The 19,891-nt window shown below is 38.5% G+C and overlaps 4 protein-coding genes across 6 annotated transcripts; 3 read left to right on the forward strand and 1 right to left on the reverse strand.

Annotated features, from left to right (window-relative positions):
- Positions 1-1,627: 1,627 nt before the first annotated feature.
- LOC113129557 (serine protease 57-like) lies at positions 1,628-3,628 on the forward strand. Of its 2 annotated transcripts, none has more exons than XM_026305615.1 (5): positions 1,628-1,785; positions 1,957-2,107; positions 2,639-2,768; positions 2,887-3,141; positions 3,242-3,628. In XM_026305615.1, exons 1-5 carry the CDS (start codon positions 1,743-1,745, stop codon positions 3,392-3,394), a joined length of 732 nt encoding a protein of 243 aa, XP_026161400.1. In that variant the 5' UTR covers positions 1,628-1,742; the 3' UTR covers positions 3,395-3,628. The 2 variants fall into 2 exon arrangements, with proteins under 2 accessions (XP_026161400.1, XP_026161398.1); XM_026305613.1 differs by having other exon boundaries at positions 1,629-1,785; positions 1,954-2,107.
- A 213-nt stretch (positions 3,629-3,841) lies between these two features.
- LOC113129558 (spindlin-1-like) lies at positions 3,842-9,971 on the forward strand. 2 transcript variants are annotated; one of them, XM_026305616.2, is made up of 5 exons: positions 3,842-5,424; positions 6,086-6,127; positions 6,502-6,749; positions 6,931-7,164; positions 7,871-9,971. In XM_026305616.2, exons 2-5 carry the CDS (start codon positions 6,108-6,110, stop codon positions 8,074-8,076), a joined length of 708 nt encoding a protein of 235 aa, XP_026161401.1. In that variant the 5' UTR covers positions 3,842-5,424; positions 6,086-6,107; the 3' UTR covers positions 8,077-9,971. The 2 variants fall into 2 exon arrangements, with proteins under 2 accessions (XP_026161401.1, XP_026161402.1); XM_026305617.2 differs by having other exon boundaries at positions 6,089-6,127; positions 7,871-8,076.
- Positions 9,972-10,043: 72 nt separating this feature from the next.
- On the reverse strand, positions 10,044-13,158 carry micos13 (mitochondrial contact site and cristae organizing system subunit 13). Its single transcript, XM_026305618.1, has 4 exons — positions 13,017-13,158; positions 12,432-12,588; positions 10,786-10,843; positions 10,044-10,514 (listed from the first exon to the last, which is right to left on the reverse strand). Exons 1-4 carry the CDS (start codon positions 13,043-13,045, stop codon positions 10,417-10,419), a joined length of 342 nt encoding a protein of 113 aa, XP_026161403.1. The 5' UTR covers positions 13,046-13,158; the 3' UTR covers positions 10,044-10,416.
- Positions 13,159-14,169: 1,011 nt separating this feature from the next.
- On the forward strand, positions 14,170-18,953 carry hsd11b1la (hydroxysteroid (11-beta) dehydrogenase 1-like a). Its single transcript, XM_026305536.1, has 6 exons — positions 14,170-14,362; positions 15,622-15,752; positions 16,034-16,237; positions 16,320-16,413; positions 16,848-17,013; positions 17,130-18,953. The coding sequence occupies exons 1-6, from the start codon at positions 14,278-14,280 to the stop codon at positions 17,311-17,313; spliced, it is 864 nt and encodes a 287-aa protein (XP_026161321.1). The 5' UTR covers positions 14,170-14,277; the 3' UTR covers positions 17,314-18,953.
- The last annotated feature ends 938 nt before the right edge of the window (positions 18,954-19,891 follow it).

A 19,891-nucleotide genomic window follows, 5' to 3' on the forward strand; every position in this document is an offset into this window, starting at 1 on the left:
TCGTTCTAGGTTTTTTGATTACCATCCATCCATACATTATTTATACCTGCTTATTCCTATTTAGGGTCCCAGCTGTCTTTGGGTGAAAATCTGGGGTACACCCTGGACAGGTCACCAGTCCATCACATGCTCTTTGGTTACCATCCGTATTATCCATCTCTTCAATTTGCCATTAATTATCCTCTTGCAGCCACGTCCAGTGAGGTTGGCTACAGTCCCATGGACCTTATACTTCTGAATAATATATACAACTGTAGTCACAGGAACATCAAGCTGCTTGGAGATGGTCTTACAGCCTTTACCTTCAACATGCTTGTCTATAATTTTCTTTCAAATCTCCTGAGACAATTCTCTCTTTAGCTTTCTGTGCTTCATGTTCACTGTTGTTTAATATGTCCCTATGGTCACATTATTTCAATCTTTTCATCATGTACCATCATGTTTGTCCGGGCCAGTTTCATTATTTAGTTTTTTTTAATGCTTCTGCAATGTCAGATTTTCATTAGGTAATTTTCAGTATATATATTTTTTTATTACTTTTGTCACTTTCAAGTTATTTCAGTGACTATTGTGGGTTTTTCTTTCTTTAGGGTACCAACAATTTTCTCCATGTGTGTATGTTGCTAAGTAGTATCTACTAACAGTGAGAGTAAAAGACCTGAACAAACAAGACTATCCCAGCTCTCTCTGGGTGAAAGGCAGGGGTACACACTGGACAGGTCACCAGTCCATCACAGAGCCACATGAGACATACTCACATCAAAAAGGAACCAGAATACAAACAGCTGAAGAAAATAGAAATGCAGCCAAAGTCTACAGTGAGCTAACATCAGGATCATAAAACCTTAGTGAAATGGTGTGTTATTTAGTTTCCTGTGATGGCCTTCTACATCCAGAGATACAGACAAATATAAATGATTTAAACACATCCTCAACAGATTGCTATGGAAAGTGAGAGTCCTGCAATCAATGCATTTCATTTTATGTCCATATAAAGTGGCAACAGGTACACACTGATCAAAGCTTTATACTGGTATAGTGGTGACTTTACATATTTTACTTTCAGTGCCACACAGCTGAGAAACTCAGTTTCAGGCTACAGTTGCAGACACAAAGCCACATTCTGTGTTAAGAACACGCAGATGTGATGTAACCAGATCGAAAAGAGGAACATAACACCTGCAAGATTTAACCCTTAGGAGTCCCTGATCATGCCGGATCCATCAATCACTTGGCAGTTTCAAGATGTCACAGCATAAAAACAAAGTCATTCTGAGAATTGCAGTCAATATGTTTGTTAGTTTACATTTGATATTAATGGACCAAGTTAAAGTGAAGATATGACAATACAAATTTGAGATAAAAATCCTATGTAGCATATATATTGACGTTACCATTATGTGTTCACATTTGTTTACATTTTCAAACTTTAAAATGCTTTACTGAGTATGCTTGTTTCATTTTTTTTGACAAACACCAATGAAACTGTGCTGCATGCCACTCTAAAGATCTCTAAAGCTGTTACTTACTCTTGACTGTATTGACCCTCTGCATCAGTTATGAAACCCTGTTTTGAAAACCTATGGGCATGTCTTTTGTAACCTCTCTGACAACTGCACAAGACATCCAACAGCATGTTAACAAATACAGTGATGCAATAAAGACTACAAAAAGCTTCTTCAAAAATTATAAGGTCAAGTGTGGAAACTAGACCTTAGGTCCACTACACTTGACCAGAGACCATGGTGATCAACTTTGTACTCCTGCAGCTCTTTGTCCTGCATGGTAAGCTACATCATCTTTATTATAACTACCCCAAAGTTACCAAGCAACCAGGATTATTTTCATTCTGATTTTTTTGTTTCTATTCATAGTGAAGATAAAAGAAACTATATTTACTACAAACCTGAAATCTTGGCTTTACTAAAATAAGCGATGCATTTTGTGTTTCAGCAGCTCATGCCACTCATATTGTTGGAGGCAGAGATGCTACCTCCCACTCACGCCCCTACATGGCCTCATTACGAATTGGAAGTCTGCATAACTGTGGGGGGATACTGGTGAGAGAGGACTTTGTGCTCACAGCAGCACATTGTGAGATATCTGGGTAAGATTTTCTTTCCCATTGGTATTAATGACCACTTTAGTAACTATAATGTACTTTGGAATGTGAAATTACTGTAAAGGTGATAAAAGGCTTTCAACACAGACTGTTTTCCGTATCGTGGTGGTAGTGTCTTCAGGAATTTAACACTGAGAGAAAATGGGCCAATCACTTATTAAGGTGTACAATAATTTGATCTATAGTTTTTGTACATAGTATTTCTTATTTTATTTTATGTCAAGTCATTATAAAAATCTACTAATGACTTTTTCTTTGATAGGAAGGGTCTCTACGACAAAAATGAAGGTAGTGAAATGTTCTGTACTGAAAGGAAATGAAACCACTGATTTGACAATAGGAAGCTGATCTAAGTACTTGTATTATGTTCTGAAAATGACAACATGTTTTCTTTCAGCATCTTAGATCTGAACACACATATATGAAAGACACAGAATAAGATTTGTGAATAGAAGGAAATTTAGCAGCCTTAACATAAGATCTAATGCCCTGACACTAATCAATTGTGATTTGTAGAACATACACAGTTGTGCTAGGAGCCGATTCCCTGTCAGGTAATGAGGCTACGCAGCAGGAGTTCACTGCTGTCAAATCCATTCCACATCCCAACTATGATAGACATGGAAATGATATCATGCTCCTAAAGGTGAGGACTGTTTAAACTGTTGTCTATGACCCTGTATCAGATTAATCCCTCTTCATTATTCTATTTTACAACATAAAGATTCAATTTAAATCTAACATAATTAACATTTTCTGTCCAGCTCAGTGGCAGAGCCCAACTGACTGAAGCTGTGCAGCTGATCTCTCTGAAAGCAGGCAGGCTGCGTACAGGGAGTCAGTGTCTCACAGCTGGCTGGGGGGATATAGGTGACAACCAGACCTTACCATCCACACTTCAGGAAGTTAATGTAACCATACTGTCACAGCAAACATGTCGTAGGAGGTGGGGAATGGTTCCCATCACTGGGTCAATGGTTTGTGGTGTTGGGGCGAGAGTCTTTCAAGGCTTTTGCTCGGTAAGAAAATACACCAGCTGGGCACAGGAAAAAAAATTACACAGCATATTAGAAAGAAATGGCACCTACTTTGAAGTATCTTGTTTCGCTTCTCTTCAAGGGGGATTCAGGCGGTCCATTGATTTGTGATGGAGCCGCAGCAGGTGTTGTCTCTTTCTCGGGCCGGCGATGTGGAGATCCCAACACCCCTGACGTCTACACACGCATATCATCCTTCACAAAATGGATAACAGACGTGTTAAACACCAATTAGGAAAATGATGTTTGATTGGGAAGTATTCTTTAAAACAAGCTAAACTTGACAGTTTTTTAAACATGACAGTGTTCTTCACTATGTGTTTAACAATTCAGTGCTGCAGCCAATCAATTAATCAATCAATCAATTTTTATTTCAGACAGAAATTGGTCCATATACAATATATAAAAGAAACAACAGCTGTCAAATGAGTGATATAAAAAATTAAAAATAAAGTACTTTTATAAGACATATAAGTGCCTTCTCCAGTGCCCCTATAAGGAAAGGTTTTGATGTTATACTACCCCATCTAACTTGGCATATCGAAAAATGAAAAATGCTGCTGATGCTGTTAAAGGTTTTAGAGGAAACACTGAAACACAGTGCTGTTCTGTTTTCTGTACTTCCTTACAGCCTCTTTCAGAGCATAGATACACATATGAGTGCCATATTTACTGATAAATCTGAACTGATAATCAGTGGTGATTTTCCTGACAATTGCCTTACATCTAGGTAAGGCAATGGCTCTTTGGTTTTTTATACTGGATATATTCCCCATTTTATCCTTAACTACTGGCACCAACAGAACCGACAGTATAGAGCTGGGTAGTGTACCATGCATCAGCGTTCCAGAAAAGCGCAAAGCAAGTAATACAAAAACTGTGACTAGCAAATTTTAAATGTACTGTTGTGATCTGATCAAGGTCACAAGATTTATTTAAAGCCAATTTCCCAGTTGCACAACTGACTTCCTCCAGCCTGATAACCACATTATCATGGGAAACAGTGATAATGCTGCTAAAAACCTCTATTTTGACACAGATGAAGAGGTCCCTGTAATGCTTTCTCCACAACAGTCACAGTAACCCCGTCAATACCATCAGGCAGCGGTATTTTGCTAGTATTCATAACCTTAACTTCTTTCCAGAAATCTTTAACATCATTTTGTAGCAATCTTCTGGCTAAAGAAACTGATCTCAAAGTTTGTTCTCTCTTCTTAATGAATCACACAGCATATTTGAACTGAGTGACAGCCTAAGTTCACATGCATGGCCATGCCTTGGTCTACCTAAGGTAACCCAGTTTTTAAAGGCTTGTCTGGGATGCTGGTGAAGTTCACTCACATGCTTATTCCACCCTGGTCTAACATACAGCCATGCAGATGAGGTGATCAAGTATGTGTTTTGTCAGCCGGGCCAATTGTCATATTTTCTTTTTCTCGTACATGACAAATAAAAGCATGACTTCTGCAATAAATACACCTTTGGAAAACTGTTGATGTAAAGTAATTTATGGTGGCACATTTAATTGATAGGTAGCTAAATTCCTGTACTGTAAATGGGCCGGCACTGTTTCCTCACAGCAAGAAATGTACTAGATGGTACCTTTAAGTGCTTCTGCCTATGGAAAAGACACCTGGTTTGACACCACCAATAGGTTATGTCTTCCTTGTTGAACATTTTAAAATGTGCCACAATTCTTCATAAAGGTGAAACAAACACGTGAGGTTTCAATGTTTTATCGTTTGTTCTGCCGCAGTGAGTCAGAAGACAACGTTTCTGTGTTGATTTCATGAAACTTAAGATACCAGATTTGAATCAAAGGCCAAATGGTGGCAGCTAAATGTCAAGAGTGAAATATAATCATGTTACATTTGATGATATTTCTTTATAACTTATATAAAGCAATTACTTTATGCTGTCTACCCCTTTAAGAGAAAATAACACAGAGACTCTGGACCCCACTTTCCCACTTAAAGTCAGCTGTGTTGTGTATATTGTCCCAAAACACTTTGATGCAGCAAACTTAACTCAGGTCGTTAAGCCCTTATCAGTATCATAAGAACATCAATTCCCAATATACACTGCACCTATGTCTACGTTCATCTCTGCCGTTTTGGTGCACGGCGGCACGCTGGGAAATAGAGTCTTTTCGACCCTTTCTCCCATTTTCCACAGGTTTCGCGAGATTTACATAGGCGGCTTGGTGTGTGGCAACATTTCTCTGGCAGACGAACTGCACAATACTGATATGAAATCTGCATAAAGGTAATGAAGCCATGATGTGAAGGGAGAATGGGGTTGCTGTCGCTGAGGTTTGATAGCTGCCATGGAGGACACCGAGGAGCTGGTGTGGCTAGCCACCTCCACTTACCACAGTAACATCTGCAATGAGGCAGAGCTAGGACAGACGAGTGCTGCTGGCAGCCCACAGGACATCCCTTATAGCATAGTCCATATTTTATTTCTAGCTATGTTGCTAATATATACGGGTTTTAATGGATCGGATAATGTTGGTAATTGGTTGGCACAGTATTTTGTCTGCTACGGTCAAATAGCTTACATATCCGCTTGAACTTGTGAGACCATTATATTTAGCTTTTTTTAATATTATTCTAAGGAACAAACAAAGCGGTTTCGCTTTCCTGTAACTTGCTGTGCATTACACACACTGACCTCCATGGTTGTGTATTTAAAGTAAATATCCAGGAAGTTATTCCGTCATGCAAATCCATTGGTTGTTGGAGTTGTCAGTCACTGCTCAGCAGGCTGCAGCCTGTCACAGGTTTGTCCTGACAGACGAGCCTCTCAGCCAAAGCAGAGGCCTTCTTTATGCTCTAGCATGCTGTACATGTGCGGGTTGGCAGCTGTCATGCTCATTCATAGAACTAACAACATGAAAACCTTGTCTTGTCTTTCTCTTAATCAGTAGCCTTTGAATTTCTGGAGGCATGTCCAAGAAAAGGGGCAGGTATGTAGAAACAGCATTATTTAATCACCAAAAAGTCACTTTCAAGCACAAAAATGTTAGCTTCTGAGTTTAATAAGCTGTCTTCAAATATATGCCCTCATATGATGCTATTGTGGGTTTTAGAATATACTGTAGCAGTTTAATCCAAGTGTAAACCTCTGGAATTTACCTGAAGCTTATTACATGACTTACAGTGGGAACAAATGAGAAAAATGTATTTTGCATTTTGTTTAAATAATCAACTCCATGTAAAATAGCAGGATAACTTTAGGTTAGCTAGTTAAATTTCCAAAAAAATATATCAAATACAAGTATTTAGATGTCATCATAGAAATCCCACTTTGTTTTGACTTAACATGGTTCGGTTTTACCAGAAAGCGGAGCAGCAGGGAACTGAGTGACACAGTAACCCCAGACCCTGGCAGCATTGTGGGAGTCCGCATCCAACATAACTGGCGTGAGAAGGGGAACCAGAGCAAATGGAAAGGGACAGTGCTGGACAGACTTAGTGTAAATCCTTCGCTCTTCATGGTGAAGTATGACGGCTTTGACTGCGTCTATGGCATCGAGCTGTTCAAGGATGAGAGAGTGTCCAACCTGCAAGTTCTGTCAGAAAAAGTTGGTGAGTTAGGAGAAGCTTCTCTTTCAATCTGCACCTGCTACTTTGAATCAGAGGTGAACTAACGCACTAACCATTTTCAGATCATATAATTGATATGCGCTTTTTGCAGTACATGGGTTATAATGTTTATTGTCATTTTTCTCATTGTCATATTGTAATTTCTTTGTGCCTGTCTCCTCAGTAAACAACAAAATCAAGATACCTCCAGGGGCGGAGGAGTTGGTAGGCAAAGCTGTGGAGCATCTGTTTGAGAAGGAGGATGGAGAGAAGAATGAGTGGAGAGGCATGGTCCTTTCCAGAGCTCCAATCATGACCAACTGGTATTATATCACTTATGAAAAGGACCCCGTTCTTTATATGTACCAGCTGTGGGATGACTACGCAGATGGAGACCTCAGGATTCTGCCTGAAGCAGGTACTGGTAATTTGAGAATAACAAAGATAGATTGATTTTTCATGTCTTTAATAAGTCTATGATAATCTTGTCCTACGGCCATAAATCAGTTTTCCACTTTTGAAGATTGTTTCATTTATTTGTTATGGATACCATGTGAGTGCGTCACAGGTCACATTGGTCACTGAATTCTGTATCCATCATAAGTCTTCACAGTAACAAGTAAGCAAAATATGTTTTATATAAAAAGTAATAATACACACTCTTGGCCTATGCTAGTAAGAGTGAAAGTACAGTAAGTAGTCAGACAGTGTCTTCTTGAGAAGATTTGATACTTATGGTCATGAAAATATTTCTAGGTAAACACAGAGAGCCAAATGATTTCAAAAACTGTTTCTGGAGCTGTTTTGGGGGTAATTGGTATGTTTGGATGTGCACAAATTGTACAAATTATTTTTCCTAATTTAAGTATAATCACATAATTTGGAATACAAAGACATTTATAGTAACTCATAGGTAGGTATAATGCAGACTGTGAGTAATCATAGTGAAACACCAGAACGTTGTTTTATGCAAAATAGTATTTTTCTCAGTCTTAAAAATTGGACCATTGAAGGAATAATCCAAAACCTTTGTTTTTAATACATGTATTAATTATACTTTGAGCTATTTTAAATAAGTGATGTTTGGTGAATTACAACTAACTTGGACCTTTTTTACTCCTCAGAAAACAAACACCTTTTACCTGCTGACAGAAAGCCTGGGGAAGAGACGGAGAGTCTGGTGGGGAAACAAGTGGAGTACGTTACTGACAAGGGTGTGAAGAGAACAGGCCTGGTCATCTACCAGGTCCCAGCCAAGCCCTCTGTCTACTATATAAAATATGATGATGACTTTCATATCCATGTCTATGACCTGGTCAAAACCACCTAGAGGTAGCGGACACTTGTGTCACTTTCCAGACTCCCTCCATGTGCTTCTTTTCCACTCATTGTTCTAAGTCAAAGCCATGGGAGGGTTGAATAGTTAATATGCTTTATCGAGAAGAAAGAGCAATCTTTTGTTTTGTATGTACAGCAAAACTGTAGCACCGCTATGCTTGGTTATTTAAAGGAGGGGGCATCCTTTTGTTTTATTGTTGCTGCTCTTTACTTTTGTGTTTGGACAGTTCAAGGTTGCACTGTCCAACAGCTACAAAGTGCAATTGATGCTGCATTTCCATTGTTGTCCCTGAGATGGTCATTGATCTGTCTCTAAAGTGATTATCTTAATTAAATCCTAGTATGACTAAAAGCAGCTCAAAATATTCTTCTAATATGCTTAGGATACACATTTTCTTCTGCATAAATGCCCTCCAAAGAGATATTATAATTAATGGGCAGATAAATGTGTGTACTGTAGTTATCTAACAATAATATTCAATTCAGTATTAGTACTGGATCAGATGTATTGTACTCATTGTAAAATCACCTTAATGAGCCCCTTATTAGAGCAGTTCAGATGAATTATGCTCATATGGAAATATACTTCTGCACCTTTGCACCGTATTTAGTATTGTAGTATCCATGGCTTTATATATTGGCCACAGCTTCATGCTGGGCAACTTTATGTTTAACCTCGAAGGAAGGTTTCTGCACAGGCTTTAAATCCTAATTTAACAGTACAAGGAACATCAGATCCTTTGTACTGGTAATTAAGATACAAAATTTCAGTTTGAATTTGATCCCAGACAAATCATCAAGTGCCTTCCGGCTTGTCATTTTGCAATATTGTACATATTCTATCTCTTACTATATACTTAATGAGTCATTGCATATGAAGGCTGCTATTTTTTTTTTTTTCATAAGTGGCAACACTGACAGTTTTAAGGAAAGTTTTGCAACCATTAGTTCATATTAGTGCCGTGCTATGCTCTTAACGCAGTATGAAAATGTCCTTTAAATCTAGCACACCTTATCATTGGTTGTATGTCACTGTTGATATTGTGGGGAGCACTTTAATTGTAAAAAGTTTACATGTTTAGGTTGTGGTACATTATATATATTTTCCCCAACATGCTTTTTCCTTCAAAGCAAGTGTGTCTGAATTATGCTTTATATCACCCGCATGAAGAGAAAAAAAGAAAAAGTAAACTAACAGCAGTACTTTCAGATTGCAGTATTTAATCTATACAACTTGTGTAAAATGCCTTGTAATGTTGCCTGTTGTCACTGCTCATTTATATGAATATCTTATAACACCGAGCTATTAGTAAAAAGGATCATTAATATAAATTATAAACTGAATATTTAACAGATGTAATCAACCACAAACCAGTTTATTATCTAACTCTGGTCCTCACCTGTAACTGTGTCTTAAGTCTTAACATGATGTTGACATGTACATGTGAAGTATGGATTTTAGCCTAACATTGTCATAGTTGCTGGACTGGTCCTGTCCTATTCAGCCTTTTCTAAGGCACTGAGTATCTCTCTCAGTAAATAGTCAATCAGTTGATGTACTGTTGCCATTATTTTTAACTGTCAAAGCTCTGCTTGCATCATCTGAACAGAGTACCTGGAGATTTTTAAACCTTACATGACAAAATGTGGGAGAATCAGTACAGTTTGTTTAACCCACATTGAAATACAAAAAACATTGGTTAAAACTTTCCAGTTTCCGTCAGTGCTAGCGTTGCTGTGGAGTGCTTCAATGTTGTACAGAGTGGGGTGGATGTGCTTTTCTTTATGCTTTCAATCACCTTCTCCTGTTCTGAAGTTGTAGCAGCATCAACAGGCAATTTGTGTCAATATTATTCTCTCATGAGTAATAAAGATTTTTGCACATTTGTTTCATCTTATTCTTTGAACACGATTAGCAACAGGCAGGACACACTTTGATGCAGTAAATTAAACACTGGATGTGTTTTAAAAGCGATGTATTAGTCACAAACGCCTCAACTGTATATATACATCAGACATTCTCTTCATGATATTACTAGGGCGGTTTGGTGAATTACACATTTAAAAGTAACTTGGACCCAAACTCATGTTGTCCACAAAATGAAGGAACAATGTTAAAACACTTTGTCTTTGAATATGTACAACACCCAACCACTGTTCCTAGCACCCACTTAGAACACTCCTTGTAGCTGAGTATCACCTAGCGTTTTTCTTTCGTGTTGCTTTATTCTACTTTCTTGTGAGGAGCTAAAACATTTCAAGAGCAGTGTCATTTCTCAAGTGCAAAAGTCAAAAATATTGATAAATATCAGGTTGCCCAGACATTTCTTGTTCATTTGGTGAGGTCTTTCAGGTACTGCAAACCCTGATTTGTGTATTCAGTTGTTTTTGTTGGTGCTTCTGAAAGAGATGAAATTGTCCACCGCACTCCTGCAATAAAAAAAAAAAAGAAAATGATGTTTGGGTTTGAGACAAAAATACAAAGTCTTAACCAAAACTAGAATACTAATCTCAAAGTCATTACAGTGACGCTGAAATCAAATCACCCAATTAAATGCTTACAAAAGAGCTGTATCTAACAAATGAAGTACACAACCACAACTTCCATTTTGAGTTCACTCAAAAACACAAAATCATGACATTACTTAATTTGTAAACTCTTTTAATAAAACATAAAATATGCTCCCTAAGCATTTCTTACCAGAGTTCCATGCCTGAATAGGGGAGAATTCAATCTTTGGCACTGATGGAAGTTGAGCCTGGGGAGGAGGAGATCATTCGTTTGAAATAGCACAATAAAATGCTTTGTTGATATGTACTTATTGCTGCATTCATACTTAATCATTTCAACACTACAGAATTTCAAATAGGATAATGACCAAAATATAAAAGACAATTTTTGCTATTAACATTCTGCTCATCACCGCGCAGTGAAATAGTGTCATTTCTACTGCTACCAATAATGATGAAGGGTTAACAGTTACAACACTGAAGTATCATTTGTATATTTTGTAGGAAAAACATACTAACATATAATTACTGACTACTGAGGACATACAACCATGGGTACTGTTGTTAAATCAGAAAGTACATGACTCGGCAGGTAAGATCTGGAGTAAACCAAACCTGCAATCTTACTGACAATAGCTTCTTTAAAAAAAAAAAAAAATTGAACTGAATGTGAGTTGAATGTGAACTAGGCAACTCCAGGTGTTGCTGCAAAAGAGACCCTGGCTCTCAGCGAAAACATCCTTGATTGAAGGTTAAAAAAAACTTCAGGGATGTAATATATTTGGCATTATGACTGTAGAAATGTACCTAGTAAAGTGTCCGGAAGTGCAGCCTATCAAATAAAAAAAAGATCTACTTGTGCTCAGATTTCAGCTGCCTCTTTGTATTGAAATGAGTTGATTATGCTGTTTATGAAGAAAGTTTGTGTGTGTCAGCAGGGAGAAACAGAACATGAAAATCACTTTAGTTACTCACTGTCTTTTTGATCTGGAAATTATATAATGTTTAATGGCACAAGGACAAGTGAGTTGATGGATATGAATTACATTGAAGGTAATGATTGTTTAAATTCTCCAATTTATGCAACCAATATAATGAATATATGGGAGTTTAAGAAGAAAATCTAATATCAGTATGGGGTAGATGATTAATATTATTGTATTGTTTTAGTACAAAATCACCTGGACGGTGACCAACATAGCTGGAAGTTGTTGTACTGTAAAAATATATGCTTTGCAAAGATGTCTTATAATCTTACAGACTCTATGTAGTGAGATGCGTCATTCATCCATCCACTGTCTATACCCTCTTAGTCCTATAGATCACAACGACCTGCTGGAGCCTATCCCAGCTCTCTCTGGGTGAAAGGCAGGGGTACACCCTGGACAGGTCACCAGTCCATCACAGGGCCACATGGAGACAAACAACCACACACTCACACTCACTCCGATGGCCAATTTAGAGTCACCAATCAACCTGACATACAAAAGAAAGGAAACTGGAGAAAACCCATGCAAGCATGGGGAGAGCATGCAAACTCCACACAGATAGGCCACTGCCGAGTTTCAAACCAGGAACCTTTTGCTGTGAGGTAATAGTGCTAACAACCAAGCCACCATGCTGCTCATTTCATTAATTGTACAAATTATCAAGAGCATTGTTAGGAGGATCTACAGCCCTGATCTATTTGCCTTTTGTAGGCAAAGGATAAATGTCTACCTGTCATATTTCCATCCCTCTCCTTGTTGCATTATGATCCCTACTAGCTGTAATCAGGGCTGTCTGAAGCAGAACTAAGGTAAAATGTTTGAGCAGTAGCCGCAGATGTAGTTGTACCTCCAGGCCAAAGTACTTCATCCATTCCTCTATAGCAGGGGGTACTGCAGCCTTGGCCTTTTCCAGAGCCTCTGAGCCCTGCTGGCTGTTCCCCAGCAGACCGGAGTCACAGGCAACGTAGAGAGCTCCCCCTGCAATGGTCACCTTGGTGGCCAATCTGGAAAAAAAAACAAAAAAAAAAACAGTCAGGCTATTATTAGCCACAACTGGCCACCCCTGTATCCAGTCAAAAACATGTCAGACTCAATGAAACCACGGTTAGATGTTAGTACTACAAAGCACACACGTTTGATGCCAGAATGATCACCAATTATTGATAAACATTAGCGTTAGCTGGAGTTAGCGAGCGAAACAACACGACTAGTTAAATCAGACCAACCCATTGGCTATGGAGACAATAAAATTAACGTTATGTCGCTGGCAAATTACTGAGTCACCAACCAAACCATTCAAACAGAAAGCCAAGCGCCAAAGACATGAGACAACTCACTTAGCTTACCACTTTGCTAACCAACCTACTAGCACCAAGCTAGAGCAGCTATAACTTAAGGGCAGTTATGATTAAAACTAATAAAAACTACTAACTTCACCAAAGGCAGAATCCTTGGCGCCATGGTCCACAATGGTGTACTTTCACTAGAGACACTGTTATTCTGAGCACACCAAGGAAGGTCTGGCGTGAAGGCTGTTAGCTGCACTGAAGGACAGCTGCGGGCAACACTTTTCTTCTTCTTCGTGGAGTTTTATGGCAGTTGGCAAACAAATTGGTGCATTACTGCCACTAGGTGGAAGGAGGGTGCATCGTGCTTTTGACTGTAATAACCTGATAAATACTTATTACACAATAAACTTCATTAGCATAAACATAGCAAACTACAAATTACGATTATAGCAGATATTATCTACTTTACTGAAATGTTAATGATACTACAAAGTATTTCAGCAGCATTAAAGTTTTGTTATAATATGAATAGTCATGAACAAATGATTTACTGCAATTTTCTGCATGTACACAAAGCATTATTTGAGGAATAGAATGATAATATTGCTCCTTAGGTGTTTCCTGATATGTTCTTGTTCTTGTTCTTGTTACAGCATCTAAAGAGTACAGTACAGTACGTATGTATGCCAGGCAGCTGTTTGGACTCATCTGCAGACTTTTATTTTTCAGTGGTTATATCCAGTTAGTTGTATATTCTGTTTAATATTTTTGAGAAAATGTATTTCCTACTCTGTTTTCTCTGCAGGACAGGTTGTGGTATTATATTTCATTTTAAAGACTATTTTTGGTTTCAATGTCAGGCATTAATATAGATAATATAGCCTACATCCAGCTGGGCTTTTTAATTGGAACACGGAAGTAGATCTAGATATTTGTCATTCTCTCTGTACCCTAAAATAAGAGAAATTAGTTTCAAGACATCCATCCATTATCTATATCTGCTTATACCTAACCAGGGTCACAGGGATCTGCTAGAGCCTATTCCAGCTCTATCACAGGGTCACATAAAGACAAATAACCTCACACACTCACATTTACTCCTATGGGCAATTTTACTGTATATGGGCTGATGCCCTGCCTCTTGTTTATGTTCTATTTTATTATTGCTTTTGTTTATTCAATTCCTTGTGCTGATTGGAACTTTCAATTTGTGCAGTAATTTTGTAATGCCATATTGTTGACCAAAAACCTCGGAATCCGGAAGTTGGCCATTTACGTAACGCAAATCACGGGTTGCGTAAATGACGCTCCAGTCATCCATGTCCCCAACGTCAGGAAACTTTGGACGTTGAAATTGTGGATATCAGTGCAGATTTCTACAACAACCACAAACAACTTTACATCATGCGAACGTTCACAAAAATCCTTACAGCAAGTATTTGCGCTGCTTTCCTGGCTGTCAAGTGGACTACACCTGGTTTTGATGCAGGTAAGATCCAGACCCCGAAGGATCGTTTTCGGTGCGTCTCCAAAATGTACCAGCCTCTGTCTACATACAGCTTTTCATACCCAGTGTTGTGTTTTTGTGATTAACACTGTGAGAGTAGCAGTCAAGCAGCGATGGTCCTCTGACAGTCCAGTAATAGCTGGTGCTTTTCTTCCAGCCGGATACGACGCAGTTGTCACAGTGTTATTGAGTCAGTGGTTTTGAAACATATAAAGGCTGAAGGTGAAAGATTATCACTGTTAATCCCCTTCATATGTTATGAACGGGGGAATGTTATATGCAATAACAATTATAAGGTTGTGAGTAAAAGTGCATCGAAGGTTTAAGAATGGTGAACTAGAGTCATACGGTCCTGTCTACATATTTTTATTTTTTGTGCAGGTGTCTCACACTTGTTTACTGCACATGTTCAAACTTGCATTAACTATTAAACTTCAAAATGACCAAAGTGTCATATCGTAATAGTTAATGCCAGATCACAATATCATGCCTTTGTGGAACAGCTTATTAACTTTTGAACAATACTTTAAATCACTAAGATGTAAATATCATAGAAAATCAGCAATATCACCTTCATCATCTCACTCACCATACCACAAGCTGCAGTGAGTATGTATGCACCATTTAAACTTATGCAACTGTTTTGGTGAAAGAATACTGTACCTGCCTGCTGCTCTGCACTGAGTAAAAAAGCAAAGAAAAGAAAGAAAATCTGTGTATAGTAATGAGGATGATGAAAGGTTAATGTTCTCCTGGAGACATTTCAGAGGGGAAGCATAAACTGAGCAAGTAATTGGTGATAATCTGACATGCTTTCTGCTCCTGACTGAGGCCTCAGCCATAAGAGAGCATGGCATTCAGGACACAGTGAGCAGCCACATTTCTACAACTAATGAAATCATATAGATAATGGAGGAAGGGGATGATAAGACTGGCTATATGTACCATGCACTTTTACACATTATGCCTTTAATGAGCAGTGAGTCAAAGTTGAGAAGTGTCCAAAGGCCCCTGAGGTATTTTGACAGATTCATCTTTTTATGGTCTGGGTGAACTGATGTAAGAAGTCTACAATCTGTTATCTATGTTGCTTATCCTGTAGATGGTCTTGTGTAGGTTGGTACAGGGAGGTTGCAGTAAGGGAACAGTGCTAAACACTGCACACTGTGGAAAAGATATAAATAAGTACATTTTCTGTATTTCCACATTTGTAACAAATGAAAACTATGAATTTGTTTCAGAATCTCTCAGAGGTGCCAGGGTATTAGTGACAGGAGCCAGTATGGGAATTGGTGAACAAATGGCATATCACTATGCCCGCTTTGGAGCCCAAATAGTTATTACAGCAAGGAGAGAGAAGGTGTTGCAGCAGGTCAGTGAACTTTAGAACACCCACTGGAAATTATTTCAACACTAAACTAATTGATTATGCATCAAAATAATGCAACATGCAGACATTTCTACTGTGCATTCTGTCATGTAGTTGAGGAGTTCTCTGTTCTCACACATAACAACATAATCTGTTTAATAAATATAAAAATAGCATTCGTCAGTTGGGTGACGTGCCAATATAAGGTGAAATGTGTTTTTTGTAGTCTTTTCTGCAAGTGCATTGAACTAACCCAACCCTTATGATCTGTGAGTATACTGCAGGTGGCAGAGAAGTGCCTGAGTTTGGGAGCCCAGAAAGCTCTTTACATTGCAGCAGACATGGCCAGTGAGTCAGACCCCGACAAGGTAGTAGATTTTACTCTGGAGAAGCTTGGAGGCTTGGATTACCTGGTTCTCAACCACATTGGCTCAACGCCCTTCAAAATGTGGGAGGGAGACATAGCACACACCAAGTGGTTGATGAAGGTAACGCAGCTTTTTGATGGTTAAAGGAAAGACAATAAAGTGATCTCTGTATACTGTATGTCTCTGTGTGTGTGTTTCAAAGGTCAACTTCTTCAGCTATATTCAGATGGCTTGGAAAGCACTGGACTCTCTTGAGCAAAGTAAAGGATCACTGGTGATTGTTTCATCACTTTTGGGTAGGTTTGCCACACCATTTCTATATACGGTACATACGCCTACATTATTGTTCATGAATAATGTAGAGTTTGGTGTCATTATGTTAATTTTTCATTAAAAATATTGAGAGGATTTGGCTGTGCCAAACATTTAAAAACATTTTTAAAATATCCACTTCTAAGGTTCATTTTTGACTTTGAAAACAATAGTTGATCCAACAGTCTGACCACAGGTTCCATTTAGTAGCAGATCTTTCCGTCATATCACATGATCTTCATAAGCAGATTTTGATTTTTCCTGCTCACTTTAAGGACTAGTGGAGTGTTCTTGTTAGTCTTTAAAGTACTCAGAAAAACACGTTAAGGTCAACAAAGCTCACAATTGAGTCTTGTGTTTCCTATCTGACAGAACTATGCTGGAAAACCTAATGCTTACAGTTCTTAATACTTTACAGGTAAAATGACCAGTCCCTTCGTAGCACCATATACCTCAACAAAATCTGCCTTGAATGGCTTCTTTGGGGCCCTGTATCATGAACTATCTATCAAGAAGAGCAACGTGTCCATGTCTATATGTACACTGGGGCTCATTGACACTGAATCAGCGATGGAGAAAGTCAGGTTAGTCAAGTCTATATGCAGAAAAATGCAAACTCTTGGCATAATTATTAGTACTAGTGTAGATTTTACTATGTTTTATCCACAGTTGTTCATTTTAGTATTCTTCTGTATCCCAGGGGAATCGTTAATGCACCAGCCTACCCAGCCACAGATGCAGCACTGAACATTATCATTACAGGAGCTACAAGGCAGCCTGAGCTCTACTACCCATGGTTTACCTGGGTTGTGTCTATAAGCAAAGACTGGTTCCCTTCTGTCACAAACTACATCATTCAAAACTCCTACAACCACATCCCCTGAACTCTTGAACTGTTATGAATGTCCCTTAGTCAATTAATGGACATAGTGTTGAATCACAGCTTTGATATCATATTTCTAAAGTACTGTATATCCTGCCAATTGTGTGTTAATACACTGAGCATGGTGATGTTGTGCATAGCCCTGCCCATATTCGATATATTCCACTCTCCAAATTTAGTCTTTATATTGTGATTTATCCAGAACTTTTGTCCTAATCATTAAACCTTCCAGTTGGAAAATTGTTTTCCCTGTTGGGAAAAGGATCAGGTTACTATAATAAACTAAACACTGTCTTTCTTGCCTCATCTTGCTTTTGGGGCAAGTTCCAGTTAACAAAAGTCCACAGGGATTTGTTTGTTTAATTAAGGCTACCTCAAAGAGATTAAAATGAGGGTTAGTACCTATTTATGCAGCACAGTGTACCAGCTACTGCAATGGCCTAGACCACAGGTAAAAATTCCCCTGGTTTACCACTCAGAATACAATGCACTGGTAGTGAACAGTGGGAGAACACGCTGCCGTGACAACCTTGGTAAAAGAAGAAAACAATAAGACATTTTTCCCGTCACACAGTATTTCTCTAGCTTTCAAAATGTTTTTTTTTTTTTTTTCATTTGATAATGTAAAATTGAGAGGTGCACAGAAAAAAAGGTGAAAGAAAGGACAGAGATGACTTTCAAGCGTGATGACCTGGCTGGAATCAATCAGGGATATTGCAATCAGGATGTAGTTTTATTCAACTTAATCAGAATAAAATAGTACTTTAAATGTCCACATGATGGCAATAGTGTTAAAGTAGTGAGATTACAACATTCTTTCTACTACAGCCACTAAAGTTCATTCCCTGTACAGAACAAACCCTAAATGGCAGAGGATTATATATTTGAGGGTGACATTTGAAATTGGTTGAAAATAGTCTCAAATACTAAAGACTTGAAAAAACAAAATAACACATGTTCACAAATTGAATCATCTGTTTTTCTTTTTAAAGAAGCCCCTCTATCACCATAGCAGTCTGAACTCTCCTTGTCCTCTCCCTTTGCCATTCTTCTCTATTTCATTTGGTTTTGCTTTTCCAAAGCTGGCCTCAGTAGGCGTTGCAGACTTCCTACAGAGCAGGACTTTCTCAGTGGGTTGCTTTGTGTCTTTGTTCATCATCCCCAAAAGCACCACAGGCATCCTGTGAAACTGTTGGCTCAATCCATGCTGGTGGATCTTTTCTTTATTGTGATACACCTTATACCTTGTACCCTGCTGATAGAGTGGTTTTCTACTGTATACTCTGAATGAGCTGTTTTTGTCCGAAAAGAAAAAAAGAGCTTGTGTGTGATTTGAAAAATGGAGAAACAAAAGGTAAAAGCAGTTTTTCTCAGATGCATAGAAACTACTTTCCCAAAATGAGAATAAATGGCCTTGTAATAAAGGCCCATCTGTAATAAAACGTTTAGCATGGGGGCTACTTCCTTGGACTTTACTGTTTTCCTGTGGTTTTCTGACTGATACGACTGATAGGGAGAAGTCATTGGAATACATGTTCTCTTTGTGCTTATCTTGACACTTTCGATGATTTGAGAGGATTGTTGAGATGTTATAATCTCCCTGCAGATGCCATGGAAAGAAAAAAATCTTTCTCTTCCTCTCGCTCCTTCTGTCTCTTTCTCTGCAACACACACACACACACACGCACACACACACACACACACACACACACAAATAGTGGGGCCTCCTGGGGTGGGGAGAGCAGGCATGGCCTTGAAGAACACCAAAAACACCTGCAGCAGATTAGTGCTCCTAATGCTGGGTAATAAATCCTCTCACTCTTCTCCACCATCTCCATCTCCGTGAAGCATGGATGCCATAGGCTGAGAAGCCAACCATTCACTCACAACACACACACACACACACACACACACAGAATATAGTATAAACACTCATACCTGTGGCTGTATTTATATGCCATACATACTGCAAATTAACTACACATCATTTACATAATAGCTGCTATATTGCTCCAGTTTCACAGAGATTCCTCCCAGTGTTTAGACTGGGCTCTATATGAAGATCAAATGTGTTCATTATAACTGCTTCATGAACAAGGCCAAAGCTGAGGCTGTGCTGCATTACTGACTACATATAAAACTTGAAAGGTGACAGGCTGATTGGCCAACTGGACTCTAACTTACAGAGGTTTTACAATGTAAGTTTAATTCTGGTTTAATATTCATGATACAACATATCATTAAATCTCTATGTTGAAAGATAAAGAAAGATGATCTGTATGTGGGCTATAGTAGTAAAATCAAATGACATGTAAAATAAGTCTCTAACCTTTTTCCACATAGCTTAATACAGGATGTCCTCAGTTTTATATTTGCCCACAAAGTTTGCTGATGCAGCAGAAAAGTCATTTTCAGACCATAAATAGTCACCTGTCCATGGAAGTAGTACGGCGCACTCCGACCATCGTGGATTGCAATTTATGATTCTTCTTTGTCCTACTTCTTTGAGCACAAAGGACACCGCTCCACAAATCTCCATTCAGTGTTATCCATCAGCTACTCCAAGTGCTACAGAAAGG

The sequence above is a fragment of the Mastacembelus armatus genome, chromosome 4 (assembly GCF_900324485.2).
Source record: "Mastacembelus armatus chromosome 4, fMasArm1.2, whole genome shotgun sequence".
Lineage (NCBI taxonomy): Eukaryota > Metazoa > Chordata > Actinopteri > Synbranchiformes > Mastacembelidae > Mastacembelus > Mastacembelus armatus.